Source organism: Branchiostoma floridae, chromosome 9 (genome assembly GCF_000003815.2).
Source record: "Branchiostoma floridae strain S238N-H82 chromosome 9, Bfl_VNyyK, whole genome shotgun sequence".
In the NCBI taxonomy this organism is placed as follows: Eukaryota; Metazoa; Chordata; class Leptocardii; order Amphioxiformes; family Branchiostomatidae; genus Branchiostoma; species Branchiostoma floridae.
In genome coordinates, this window is record NC_049987.1 from 9,686,092 (window position 1) to 9,700,400 (window position 14,309).

The 14,309-nt window shown below is 39.0% G+C and overlaps 1 protein-coding gene across 3 annotated transcripts in view; it reads left to right on the forward strand.

The window, feature by feature from the left end:
* LOC118422834 (probable palmitoyltransferase ZDHHC14) overlaps nt 1-14,043 on the forward strand; it is a 23,108-nt gene extending 9,065 nt beyond the window's left edge. Inside the window, exons 2-10 of one of the 3 annotated variants that reach the window (XM_035830618.1) lie at nt 1,195-1,355; nt 6,310-6,468; nt 7,068-7,205; nt 7,490-7,538; nt 8,124-8,226; nt 8,488-8,597; nt 9,234-9,381; nt 10,025-10,081; nt 10,730-10,896. In XM_035830618.1, the coding sequence (XP_035686511.1) occupies nt 1,195-1,355; nt 6,310-6,468; nt 7,068-7,205; nt 7,490-7,538; nt 8,124-8,226; nt 8,488-8,597; nt 9,234-9,381; nt 10,025-10,069 (913 nt within the window). In that variant the 3' untranslated portion in view covers nt 10,070-10,081; nt 10,730-10,896. Of the gene's footprint in view, nt 1-1,194; nt 1,356-6,309; nt 6,469-7,067; nt 7,206-7,489; nt 7,539-8,123; nt 8,227-8,487; nt 8,598-9,233; nt 9,382-10,024; nt 10,082-10,187; nt 10,280-10,729 lie in introns of all 3 variants that reach the window. The other 2 variants (XM_035830617.1, XM_035830616.1) reach the window with 2 other exon arrangements.
* Nucleotides 14,044-14,309: the final 266 nt, after the last annotated feature.

Consider the following 14,309-nt stretch of genomic DNA (forward strand, 5'->3'; position numbering starts at 1 on the left):
TATAAATGCTAATCAACTATTAATTTCTATAAATTGCATACTTCTGCAGGTAAGACGTAAAGATCTCGGACTAAAGTTTGCCAAATCCCTTCTTCTTTCTAACTTTCCCAACTTCCTCCCACCACACCGCTATGAGGCACATAGTATAACCTCATAATGCTGACAACCTTAGACAGTTTATATGCCAAACATCACGCTTCAGGAACGCCACGCTACCATATGCCGTCGACCTTTTAAACACACATTACACAATTAAGTGTCACATTTTAACAATTACTTATCAGATGGACATTCTCTGTGTCATTAAATGAATACACCACTTCTTTCCCATAACATTTATAACCATGACTCTCAAATACAACCGACCATAAACATACATACCATCCACAAAAAAGCAATAAATATTTCATGGGGGTATGAGGTCCCCGAACTCTAGTTACAGATTGCTTTACACACGGTCAGGCTCAGTCATAAATTGTGTGTAAATCACTAAATGGAAGGTTAGGCCCAATCTAGACACAGTATTTCCTGGCATCTGTGAAAATGTCGGGAGGGATCCAGACCGTAGGGGTTGGGACACCTGTGGCACTTGGATTGTAGTCATAACACATGGGGAAGATATTGGGAAAAACTGTCTAGATCGTGGCTGCGAGTGTTATGTCAGGGTACTTGTGTACAATATTTACAGAGCACTTGGCAATGTGTTGACACCTTAGATACAGACTTACAGCTGTTAGCCTGTAACCTAGTGTAAGTATTACATGTAATCAGACAGCAATGCAGACCAAATGTCATGTTTTGCTGAGGCTCAGATATTGTCTGCATTGAAATGTTCAACTTGATTTTTTGGTAATAGTAATACTGCTATCGGGGTTATCATTATGATAGTACATACAGTCAGAACTTCCGAAGAAGTACCACTTAGGGGACCAATAGAATCTGGATAAAGTTGTGTGACAGGGTTCTTTATGCTTGTATCAATCATGAATCAATGGAAGAAAAATTTCTACCAAAATGAAAAAGGAACAACCAAAAAGTCACATTGGCCAGATGGACCTTATTAAGTTATGTAGAGGTGGTCACTTGTATTTTGACTTAAATAATGATGTTGTTGTCTCTCTAACCGCTTCAGATTCATTTGTATCTGGTCACATCTAAATAATGAAAATGTTTCTCGTCCTGTCTTCCCTGCAGTTGTCCATACCTAGCCGTGAACCTGACCCCAGCCATACCAGTGATCGGCATCGTGCTGTTTGTGTTCACCATGTCCACCCTGCTGCGCACCAGCTTCAGCGACCCAGGAGTCATCCCCCGCGCCACGCCTGACGAAGCCGCGGACATCGAGAGACAAATAGGTCAGTGTTTGTAACCTTGTAGAGCTATGTCCTGTCTCAGAATTGTGATGATATTATCACAGTTTTACTGTTGCCGTCTGTTATCTTCGTTTTAAATCCCATGCCTGCTTACTAGTCACTGCAGTGTTCTTCTATCGTCTTCTTCTTTTCTACTGCTTAGCCCCCTTACGGGGATTAATAGCAGGGCGCATGTTTGTTAGTAACAGGTGCTAGTGCCATACAAACATAGGGAAAACAAAGGCACATCTTAATTATGTATTTCGCGTTAGGGGAATACTAGCCTTGTATCCAGCTGTGTTATAATAACTTACATACTCACAAGTCTCTTCTGTCCTTTCTGTAAATACAGAAGAGACTTGGGAGCAATAATATTGCTCAATACTGGGCTAGGGGATTACATGTTGTTTTTGCTAGTGTGTTCCTCTTTCTTCTTCTGTTTCTGTCAGGAGCCAATCAAAGCTCTTAAATGCCGTGAACCAATCAGAGCTTAGAACTGTGTTAGCATATTGGTTGTTAAGGAAATATGAACAATTACAGGTTTGTGGTAGCAAAACCTGAATCTTTTTACCTGCACACAATCCTATAGGGCAAGCCTTACGGTATAGTATAATTTTTACAAAAAACAAGCAGATGTAAGGTGGCCCATTTTTACTCACACACAATAGCAGAGGCATAAGGCAAGCCTAATGGTACATTATATATCTATAATTGTAAAAAAAACAAGCAGATATAGGGTTGACAGAAATCAAGCAGATGGAGGTTGGCCACTTGGAAGACATTCTGCATTTTTGCAAAAATGTTGCCTCTCTAGTTCCAAACCTTTTTTCTTTTTTTTTGTGATCAATGTCATCTGCAACTTGAATACGTTTTCTTAATAGGTAATAACACTATTCTTCATTATGGACAGACGACAATGTCTTACTAAGCGGCCAAGAAGTCAGAAAAGCTGTCTGTCCATTTTTATATCCTTACTCGACAGATATTATTCCCTCTGGGCTACAGAGAGATGCACACTAAAAGCTAACTCGTGTATGTACCATCATAATGCCTTGTGGAACAAAATAGGGGAAAAGGCAGATTATATAGAAAAGGCTCACAGCCTGAATGGTTTTATCACATCACAGAAGATATCCATAGTGCTTTTGGCTTGTAAAGAAGGACCATCCAAAGAAACAAGGGTGACAAAGAAAAGCTTTTAGAAGCATGCGTGATGCACTATCGGCTCAAGTGCTCCCTTTGAACGGTAAAAGGTTGCATCTATGTGAGATCTGGTAATGTATGTATGCAAGCTCCTTCTGTAAGCAGAGAGGAAGAGGTAAAAAAGACAGCCCAAGGACATGGCAAAATTCTCCCTTCCTAGAGATAACTGCAGCATCCTGTTTTCTAATCAGTGCTACTTATCTTGTCATGGCCTCTTACTTCTGAGGGTCGTCATCCTAGCTGTTGTACATGCATACCATAGAGATGAATGGAGGCTTGAAGGTTTGTTTGCACAGTTACATCAATCCCTCAATTTGCATTGATGAATTACTCTTTCCATGCTTATTTCTATGAATAAAAGTTGTGTGACACTACCCATTCATCTACTTTATACTAGATCACAGTAATCATGTGTACATACATGTGCAGCAACATCAGTACAGAGCTTTGACTAAGGAAAATCCCATATATGAATATGTGGATAACATGAATAAGTAGGTCACCTTGTCTAGATCTTGAGCTGTTGTTGCCTGGGGGTGTCTTTTGAAATGTTTTGATCATGGCCCAGGCATTCCTTTCTGCCTGCAAAGCTGGAACATCTGAGTGAACATTCTTGTCTCATTACAGATCTGCACCTGTGAACAATCTTCAGTAAATTATAACACGCAGTTTGTAACATGTCAATGCTTGGATGGTATGTATCTAGGAACCTTAGACCTAAACTAGCTGGGTCAAAGCCAACTCTTAAACTAAAAGAAGATTTAGTAGAAGGATTTTCCATTTTGAAAGATGTCACCTTCTAGCTTAGTTTTAACATTAATCTTTTCTCTCATCCCATACGCTGCACTGACTCTTGAGAAGAACAATCTAATTGGAATCCATGTCTATCTCAAGCAGTAATCATGTCCTATTTAACAAACTTGACCGTTGTAGTGGACACTGAGTATAGTATAGATATCGAAATTGTCTTCCGATTTCCAAAGAAGGTTATTTCTACCTGTGTGAACAGATTCATCAGTCTGGTGCATCATGAATAAAGAGGCATTGCCCTGAGGAAGGTAAACAGCCGAGTCACCGAAACGTTGGTGAGAATAATGAGCAATGGTTGTGTGAAAAGAGTCTCCTTACACTGCTGGTGTAAGTACTGTAACATCATGGTTGTACTGTGCCTTCTATGATTGTTCAAATTAGTGGTAACATGAGGAAATTAGGCCGGACCGAAATTTACAGAAATAGCTACCTCCCAACAACAGTAAGTGCCTGGAATAAGTTACCATCACACATTGTTACAGCTCCAACACTTGCTAGTTTCAAGTTGGGGTTGGTCCAACACATGGGCCACCCCAACTCCCAGATGTAATTCGGGATTTCCTGCGGCCATGTACATAGTCACACACAAGTCTTTTTTTTTTGTTTCTTTTTGGTTCCTGCACCTTGCACTTTATTTTTTTCCTCACGCCACCGGACGCACGGACCTGCACCTCACCTGGATGTGATGTTCTAATTGAGGGCTTTGTCCAGTACCCTATTGAGATTGAGATTGAGACCAACAAAGTTACATGTTCTAAACTACTAGCATTAATTATAAGCATGTAAATGTAATTCCTATGGACGATACACTAATGTCACACAAATATACGGGTAACTACTGACAGATTGGCAGAGGTATGCTGTCTGTGAACTCTAGTTACAACAATCAGTGCCATTATGTTGTGATGGATTCTCCAGACTGGCCTTGTGACAGGGGATTGATCATTCAATGCCTTGGAGATTGATTGGTTGAGTTAGGTTAGGTTGAACTGTCTTAAGCAGTTGTTATGTGTACAATTACAATTATGATGTACAAAGTCTTTTTCTACAGTAGGTATTAAACATTTTAAACATTCATGTATAGTACAGGAATTTGAAAGGTGTCACTGGGATTTATAACAGCAATACATTTGAAGTACGACCTCTTGTTTTGTATGGCATGACTCTGCATCTTTCCGAACTAAAAGACATGTACATGTAGATACATATGCTTTTCCTTTGGAACCTTAATTAATTGTTTCTGAGTCTCCACTCTCAGCTCAAAGCAATTATTAGATTTGCTGACAGTTACTTCATATATTTCCAAAGGTGTTCATGCAAATTTTGAAGTCAAACTTCAGTGTCACATCAGTGTAACTTAAGTTGGACAGGAACCATCTACATTTGAATTAAGTCAGTGCCTTGCCTGGAGGGAAAATAGTAATTTTGACTTGGGATGGGTTCAATGCCCCTGTTGTACTTGGCACATTGTTAGATGGAGAAGCCCTTCTGAGGTTTACAATAAAAACACTCCATCCATCATATGTGTGATAGCATGCCCAGAGGTAACCCTGCCTGAATAATGATACTTTTAGTTGCTGTAATGGATCTTTCCTGGAGTTGTACATAAAACTGATCTGTCAGCAGCTTAGTATTATGTGGTAGGAGCCATATATCCAGATAATCCATGCATACATGTTGTATTTTGCTAACAGCGTGCTATTAGTCAGCATAGAGGCCGACGCGCAACGTAAATTACATGACCAGTAACTTTGACTTTGAAGTGTTTTTCTTTCTATGTTGGAAAGGTACTACAGTTTATCAACATAAATCAGACAGGGCACTTGTTATGCTGATAAAGGTTAGAAGTCCAGGTAGAAAGATACACAAGATACTTACTGTTGTCTTGGATAGATAATTTGTTTTAGTCATTATCTTTTATAGAGACTTTTGGATAGATTAACACTCACTTAAGCAACTCTTATTTTGGATGAATTTTTAAACTTTTTCAAAATCTATCCAGTTACTTGATTACTGTTATCTTGCATATAGTACATTTTGCATAAACAATATAAGTTTTAAATTGATTGTCATTGCCATGAAATACCGTCACTCAGGAGTAGTTCATATGATATTCTGTCAAAGAAAATTTTCAGTTGTATGATAGTTGAGGTAATGATTCATGTACATTTTCATCAAGGTAAAGCTTATGGGTGAATGTAGGAACACACTGTGTGAGCATCTGATCTGTGTGGGATAATGGATATGCATGGTGCACCTTACGATCCTGGGATAAGCCCAGTCAAGCTTCAACTTGCTGTCAGATGGAACATGTAATTTTCAGTATCACAGCAACTTTCAACTACTGAGCTATTTGAAAGATTGACCTAGCAGCTTTGTTTTAAACCCGGGTCTATTCAAGTCATGTTTGAGTAGAATGTCTTTAAAAGCCTGTTTCCCCTGTGTCCCATCTTCTCTGCTTTGGATGACTCCATGTGAAATTGGATGGGTATCTAGGTACTTTTCCGTGTTTTAGCGGATCCACTGATCTAAATTGCACAAGATGAAAATACATTTTTTTCAGTCTACACAGGCAATAATCCTACAGTGTAACAAATGAAACATCTTTGATTATTTCCTTACTTGCACTTCTGAGAAGCATATAATAAAGAAATAAATTCTTATACTTCTACAGTTCTACTTGTATTTCAGGATAGTTGGGCATATGCAAACCAAAGGAAATGAAATGATCTACATATTTCTTTATGCTCCTTGCGATTTTCAGTATCTCATGGAAGTGAGAAATAGAATTCTGTTAGTAGACTATGATTCTTGTGTTGTGACACTGTATCAGATTCATGTATCTGTTCTTTTCTTGTGACCTGTACTTAAACCAGTGGGTATATATGTACAATAAAGGTCTTCATTCTTTCACTCATATGTTTTTTGTATTGATATTCCACAGAGGTACCAAATGGCCAGCCCTCGCCGTCCTACAGACCGCCACCCAGGCAGAAAGAGGTGGTGGTAAACGGGCAGACCATCAAGCTGAAGTACTGCTTCACGTGTAAAATATTCCGCCCACCCCGGGCCTCGCACTGCTCCATCTGCGACAACTGTGTGGGTAAGTGTGGCAGGTATTTTCCAGCGTAACCTCAGGGCCAATCTTTATGACTTGATGTTGGATATTGAAGTAATCTCAGAGAAGGGGGGGCGAACGTTCTCTGATGGTTGCTGATCTGTGACAGTTGGGCATTGGGGCTTGCTCCGGGCGTATATTACACCAAACAACGTACAGTACTGTACTACCAAGCATGAAAATTTATCTCACTGCACACACATATATCATTACACATACATAAAAGAGTCCTGCCCTTAGCTATGCATTTTCGTCAGTTTGTTAGGATTATTTTTTTGACAGTCAGGTTTTGTTTTGGTGAAAATGTTTTTGCCAGATTTCTGGGCAAGGTAGTGTTAGTAATGTTTATACATTAGCTATCTGTACCTACTTGTGTCCTAATTTCTTCATAATGTGTGGGTTGATTGGAAACCAGACTCGTAATTAGTCTACTTTTGCTAGCATGAAAAGAACTGTGTGGGCAGAAGCTACGTGAGATGGATTATACAATAGACATCATTTGCTTTCACACAAAAGCTAAAATCACTCTAAGGATTCTACCCCAGTCATTCAGAGAGCTAATCATTTTTCTCTTCCCGTTTCAGAGCGGTTCGACCACCATTGTCCGTGGGTGGGAAACTGCGTCGGCAAGCGGAATTATCGTTACTTCTACATGTTCATCCTCTCGCTGGCGCTGCTTTGTGTGTTCCTCTTCGCCTGTGTCATCACCCACATCATCATGCGTAAGTCAACATCCGCATAACCCATAAAGATTATCCCTATATTAACCTTTAGAAAACTGTCTTTAAGGCCTGGTCTTGTTAAATCTGCTATTGACTGCATGTCGGACAACAAACTTTTTTTTTTATTCTCGCTATCAAAAAGTTTGAATTATAGAGTAAGTTTTAATTGATAATGACTTTGGAAAAATTCAATTTCATATATGATCAATGTTAACCTGTAATCAAAGCAATTGGATTGAAATCTAAAAAAAAACAATGCTCATTAAGATATTCTTATCCCACAGGTTCCCAGAAGGCTAATTTCCTGAAGGCAATGCAGCAGTCCCCTGCCAGATATCCTTTCACTTTTATGGATGAAAGCTGTAAATTTTGAGTGTGATAATCTCTATCAAGTGTTCAGTTGGCATAGTGCACAAATGTGCAAATCATTTCACTTCTACAGCCATTTTGTGTGCTGATTACGGGTGGGTATTGGTACAGAAAATTCAGGTATCAGGTCCAGATCAGATCTCGGTCTGGACTTGAACCTGGACCTAATAAATTCTCTATCCGTTTTGTTTAATTGTCTGTGTAAACTTGGGTGATACTGATAACAATGGTCCATTTTGCTACTAAGGAGTCTGTTTGCTGACTTCCACTGGTGTTTTAAAATCATATTTTAATGTAAACCACACTATCTGCCTCTGTAACCTTAGACCAAATTTGACTGTAGAAACTTCAATCTTGTTTTTTTCTTGGACCAGTAAGCCCCAAAACACCTGAACTCCTGCCAGTATACAGTTCATTTTCTAATCGGTCCAAAATCTAGTCCACTGATTTTTTTCAGGTCCATTTTTTCACTGGTCCTACAAGAAAAGCAGTTTTGTGCTGATCATTTTGTGCCTAGAAAGGTTTGTTCTTTTCCTTGACTCCCTGCACTGTCCTGGAGGCTGTGGTGTGTTTTTTCTCTGTTTGGTCCATCCTGGGGCTGGCTGGCTTCCACACCTACTTAACTACATCCAACCAGACCACTAATGAAGATGTGAGTATACACTGTTTTACACATGAACAAAAAATTTGAAATGTAAAAACGAACATGCTTTAATTTGTCAAAGTTTTGAGCCACATTCTTTTTCTGACTCAACACTTGATGAGTGATGATTAAAACATAGTCTATTAGTTGAAGTGTGTACTTTGTTTTTAGCAGTTTTTGCCATAGTCTACCAACAGCTCTTGTTGTGCGTTGTATGAAGTCATATTTGCTGTGGTAGATTCTAAGCTCTTGCCTCCTTCTCCATTTCAGATAAAAGGCTCGTGGTCCTCAAAAAGGGGAAGAGATAATTATAATCCTTACAGCCAAGGAGGGATCGTGAAAAATTGTTTTGCGGTCTTGTGTGGTCCCACCACACCAAGGTAAGGGCATTACAGACATTTTATATTGGTCATTTATCTATCAGAGTACCTTTGTACAGCAAGAAAGTCACATTCAATTTGTTCTTGGAAAATTAGCTAATAAAATACCCAAGTAACTAAATGTGTCCTGGGGATATAAGAGTATTGTATGTTGTATCAATTTCACTGTTCAATGACTTCCGTTAACGACCGTCTCAATTGTTTCAGTCTTCTACTCTTCAAATGGTAATGGCAACTACATTTGCACACAATTGCATTTGTTGGTGGTCCCTTCTATTAGTATTACTAGTATTAGTTTTGAGCAGTTTTCTAGCTGCTGTTGTATATTTCCAATATCTAACTTAAAGGCTATAACAATGTAATTACTTGGTTCTTTGGCAAAATTTTAGCATGCTGTCAGATAAAAACAGAAAGCTGGTGGGAAAACCTGCATCTTACTAGTATGAATTTATTACATTGTTTACTTTCTCCATAAAACCATGTGCACAAGGATACACCCCTCAAGCTCTGTTTTCAAGTTAATATTTCAATTTACCATCTTCATTTTTTTTCAACCCTTGAACTAACAAATGAAGTGTGGCCTAAACCATATCCTTCCACCGCATCATGAACTAATCTGTGTGCTTCCCTCTGTAGCCTGCTGGACAGACGTGGGGTCGTGGAGCCGGACCCCACCCCACAACAGTACACCATGCAGATGAACGGCACCGGTGTCAGGCTGGGGAACTACGGGGCCATCCCCACCCAGACCACTACTGTACAGCCTCCGGCACAGCCACAACAGGTACCGTTATTATAGATACGGCAAATACCAGAAATTTATCACTATTATGTATCTTCAACATTGCAAACTGTAACTGTAATATTGTAAATAAAGTCCATGGAAAAAAAACAGGTACCGTTAGATCATACAGATATACGAGTCATTCCCTAGTAGGGAATGTTCCATGGATGGCGAGGGAGTGCTAAAGCTGCTGTAATGCCCTTCACTATGCTGGGATGGCATTTCTAGTGCCTCCAGTACATTCTTTGCCATCAGGTGATCTCTATTCACGTAAAACGTCCTTTCTGTTGTTATTATTCCTGTGCACGTCATGCAGTTGTTTCCCAAGTCTGCACTTCCTAAATTGTCTTTCTAAATGGCTATAAGAGAGTGCAACCTTTCATGTTTATAGGATAGATAGAATTAGTTTACATTTTCGTAGCAAAATATTACACCACCTCAAGTGTTAATAAATATTTTATAAATGTTCAAATTAGAAACTAAAAGATACCTAAATCAAGATTGTAACAATCAGGTTCCCTGTAGTAGTTGCTTAGATTTTAGATTAAAGTTTGCATGATTCTGTAACTGATTCTAAAAACTTTTTGGAACTAAAAAGCTAGCATTGACGTAGTTAACGTGCGTAACATGTTTGTTTCACCAGGAAACTTCTGACACAAGTCCAAATGAAGAAATACCCACCAGTTGATCCCAAGTCCATGTATGTGCCTACGTTGTTTGGCTGAAGGGGGAAACATCTCAAAAGTTCATCTTGTGATCCTTTTTAGAGCAAATTATACTCAAAATCTTTCTGGTTTGGCTTCCAGGGGGAGGAAGGGGACCAGACGGAAAGTCGAATTTGGTTTACAGAGGACATGAAAGAGAAGGCTTGAGATCTTTTGAGATGTTCCCCTGAGTGGTAAGAGCAGGACTGTCAATGAAAACCTTGTCCATCTCCAGTCTCCAGCTCTCCTGCTGCGGGAGATTTGTTCTTTGCAGAATTCTGACATTTTCTGTCCTGTCTGCTGCTACTGTTTTACTTACCCATGCCTTTGCAGCTAACCCCTGTGGCCACACTGTCAACATTCACTCACTCTATAGATGTACTTTCAACAATTAAACTACTTGCGGTGCCCTAAAGATCAGATACAACTTTAATCTGTGAGACATACATCTCAATGGCAAATCTGTAAACATGGATTTAATGTTTCATTAGAAATGCTATCAATGGGAGTTTTGGTTTTCTTTTCAATTTGTATTTTTTTCATCATAATGTTTTTGGTATGTTGCCTGGACTAGTTTCACTATCTCTTTGTATAGCGTAATATTTTGTCGCCAGTATTGAATTTATGTTGTGTTTCCCACTCAGGATCTGGACGACAATCACCAACAGCCCGCCAGTAAGACAACAGAATCCCCCGAGACTGCCAAGAGCAACAACACCACGGACAGTGGATACAGTGGGTACCAAGGGAACACAGCCACCACCCCCAATGAAACAGCCTCTACGCCTGGCGCCCTCCCGCCTATCAACGGCTCTGAGTCCGTTGCATCCATCGTGTCCAGCCCCGCCGTGTTACCAACCCTCGCCCCGCCTCCTGCCGGTGCGAATCCTCCCGTTACGCCAGTACAAAGCACCTCCCCGCCGCCGCGGTCAGTCTCTGAGGGGGACGCTCTCGGAGACGACTACAACAAGGGAATGTCCAACTTTGGGTCAATTTGATAAATTCGCACTGTGAAAATTGTAAATAGTTTAGGGAATACTATTCTGTCTGTATGAATAATTGATGTAATATTCCTTGTGTCAATCATGACAGAGGGAAGTCCTTGATGTTCATCTATACGGAAAAGATTTATAGCAAAGTAGGCAGAAATGATGTGATCTTTATTTTTAGTTGTAACAACCAATAACAGTACGATAGTGGGTGCACAAGGTTACGTGTATTACTGCAAAATTTCAGCAACAAAGACAATGACTGTAAGAAAAGTGTCAAAAGTGTGCATTTGATGTAAAGCCCTCTGGCATCTAAAGAGATGCTCTTAAGAATTTTTTTATTGCTGTGTCAGAGATGATACCATTCTAAGAGATCTCCAAGTAAATTCAGTGGAAAATATCTGCCATTCAACTCCTGTTTCGAGTACAGGGAAAACAGTGTATTTTTTTAAGGGTTTTGTTGAAAACCACAGATCCCTGCTTCTTATGTTTGCTTTCAAAAGGGCTTCAGATGGCACATAACCAAGTTTTAGAGAAAAGGCTTGTGTACATTTGTGCTAAATCTAAAGACAGCTGTGCACTTGGCAATTGAAATGTGAGTACCACAAGACTGTTGTTTGTTGTCATCTTCAACAAATCCATTAACTGTACTTGAGTGATTGTAGATAGTCATTATCGTTGTGTGATGAACAGTTCTTATCCAAAGGACCATGTCTATAGGCTAATATTCTCAGGAATCCTTTTGGTTGTGGTTTTATCTTTTTTTGACATAAGGTTTAAGGACCTAATATTGTGTCAACTTAACAGTTGCTACAGAAGAATGGTGGCACTTTGATGTAAATATTGAATCTACACCCTTCTGTTGTATAATGTGCTTAATGTCAAATACCAGGTTGCATAATTGTTTCTCCTTCTGATAGTAGTACTTTGCTGGCACATGGACGAATATACAATTTTTTAGCTTCTACCTGTGACAAGACATTTAAGGCATGGTGTCTCAGTTCTGCTTTGTTAGGAAAACTCATCTTGTGAAGTCGCTTTAGAGCTGTCTCCAGCTTTACATTTTTCCCAACCCACTTGTGTTGAAGCCCTTGTTGTTGATTTCCTCTGTTAAATCTGTCATTTTTAGCATACAAAATGCGTTTTGATCAATTCCATGTCATGTAGTTAAAATCTTTATGACAGACCGGGTAAAATTCTCGTCCATCCCAACAAGCAAATTCCAATCCTAGGACAGAGGGATCCATGGGTCTTGGAGACAGCCCTGAATCCCTTTTCATCCTGAGAAAATCTTTCAGCAAAGCAAGGACCAGCAGAACTTTTACTCACTGCCAGGACAGTATCTTTTCTGATAGAACTCTAACATTGTACTAAACTACGGCACTAGGACATCGTTGATAAATTCTGAGGAAGGACTGATTCAGATGACACAAATCATGCAGCTGTACAGAAATAAGCAGGATGTACAGAAATGTGTACAATAATGTCAAAAAGTAATGATTTCAAATCAATTGGTGTATACCTAATGTGTAAAGTCAGTTGTGTCATCATATTTGTAATTGCCTTAATGGAATAAATAACCAGAAGTAATTTATACAGGATACTCCTCTTTCAAGTTCTTATTGAAAGATGATATTGTCAAATTGAATGTGTCATACATTTACATGTGCAATTACAGTTGTGGTAATGCATATATAAGCAGAAAAAATGTGCAGTTCCCAAAGAAAATGGCAATTCCCCTTCCTTTTGTTTAATATCAATCAATCAAATCAATTTAAAAAAATCAAATCAATCAGATTTGTTTGAAGTACTGATACAAGCTTTAGCATAACAATATCTGTGTTGATGCCATTCCTGAAGACATTGTACATTTGGTGTAAGAATTTCTTACATAATGCATACTGGGCCCTTCAATGACCCATCTCCAGCTTTAGTCCAGGTTGCAGTTGTTTTTTGGCCCTGTTTGAAAAGACCTATGAAATACACTCCTTCGTCTCGTGTAGGAAGTTTAATTGTCACTCTATAGCCTGGAATATTCATTGAGCTTGCAATGAACTGACTGCTCTTTCAGAACCCCCTTCTCCCTTTGTATGCTTGAAGGAGATTTCATCACCTAGCTCCTGCATTCAATGGGTTTCCATTCAAGAAATGATGCTATGTAGCTTGAAGTATTTCTCCTTAGCAAAGCATGGTTTTAACGTTCCCATCGTATTGCCGAGTATCCGTAAGAGTGTACCATGTCAAATGCATCACTTCATTCCTTTGAGTTTGCTTTTCGCAACTTGAAGTACAGTACTTAGTCAGAAGAACTGTTTGTGAATCTCCAAGCAGATAGTTGAAGTGTGTCAAAGATAATGGTACAGTCTAAAAATTTCATCACCCAACATCTGCTTGGAGATGATTTTTTTTTGTAATGTTGTTTTTTACGACTTTTAGAAATTTTGTTTGCCATGGTATCTTAACTGCCATGTTGTCTGACTAACTTGTGCCTTTTGCCAAATTGTGTACATAGAAACCACCCTGGTCCTGTGTATAAACCCTCATTGGCAAAAAATCATAGTTTAAAATGGGCACAATCTGTTGTGATTTGAGACAACATGTGTATGTGAACTGTTGTCAATATAAGCTGCTCAGTTGTAAAGTCCCAGTCAGAGAAAATGTAACAAAGGTATAAGTGGAAAATATCAGGAGCTTAGAAACATACTTATTCAGATATATGAGCGAGCAGACAAAGGGTTGATGTAAGCTTAAATCTTGTACATCTTGTCAATGTTACAGCACGCTCTGGACCAATAGCGACTGGCTTTTCGGAATCAGTAGTGTTGTACACATTGCTTGTTTTATACAGCTGTAGCATTAAGGTTTGTATTGTTCATGTAAATGTTGTATGCAGCATTTCTCCCTTTTTTGGTTCATTGAATGTAAATCTGTGAAAATAAACTAGAGCTTGAAGGCTTTAAAAGAATGAATAGGTGGTCCTTTTACTGAATCTCATCTCCGAGCAGATTTACCGGTAGTATGGCAGTATCAAAATTGCCGAAGCAGTGTCTAATTGTCCTGGAAATTACGTTTTTAACGAACAAGAAAAGAAACAAACGCTTTTACTCTTTGACCTAGTCAATAAACACATATCAGTATTATGAATTTTAAATGACTGCTAATATTTCAAAGCCCTTGGTTGCTAACAGTTACATGGAATAGAAGACTTTGTAGCCTCCGTTGCTGGTTTTTATTC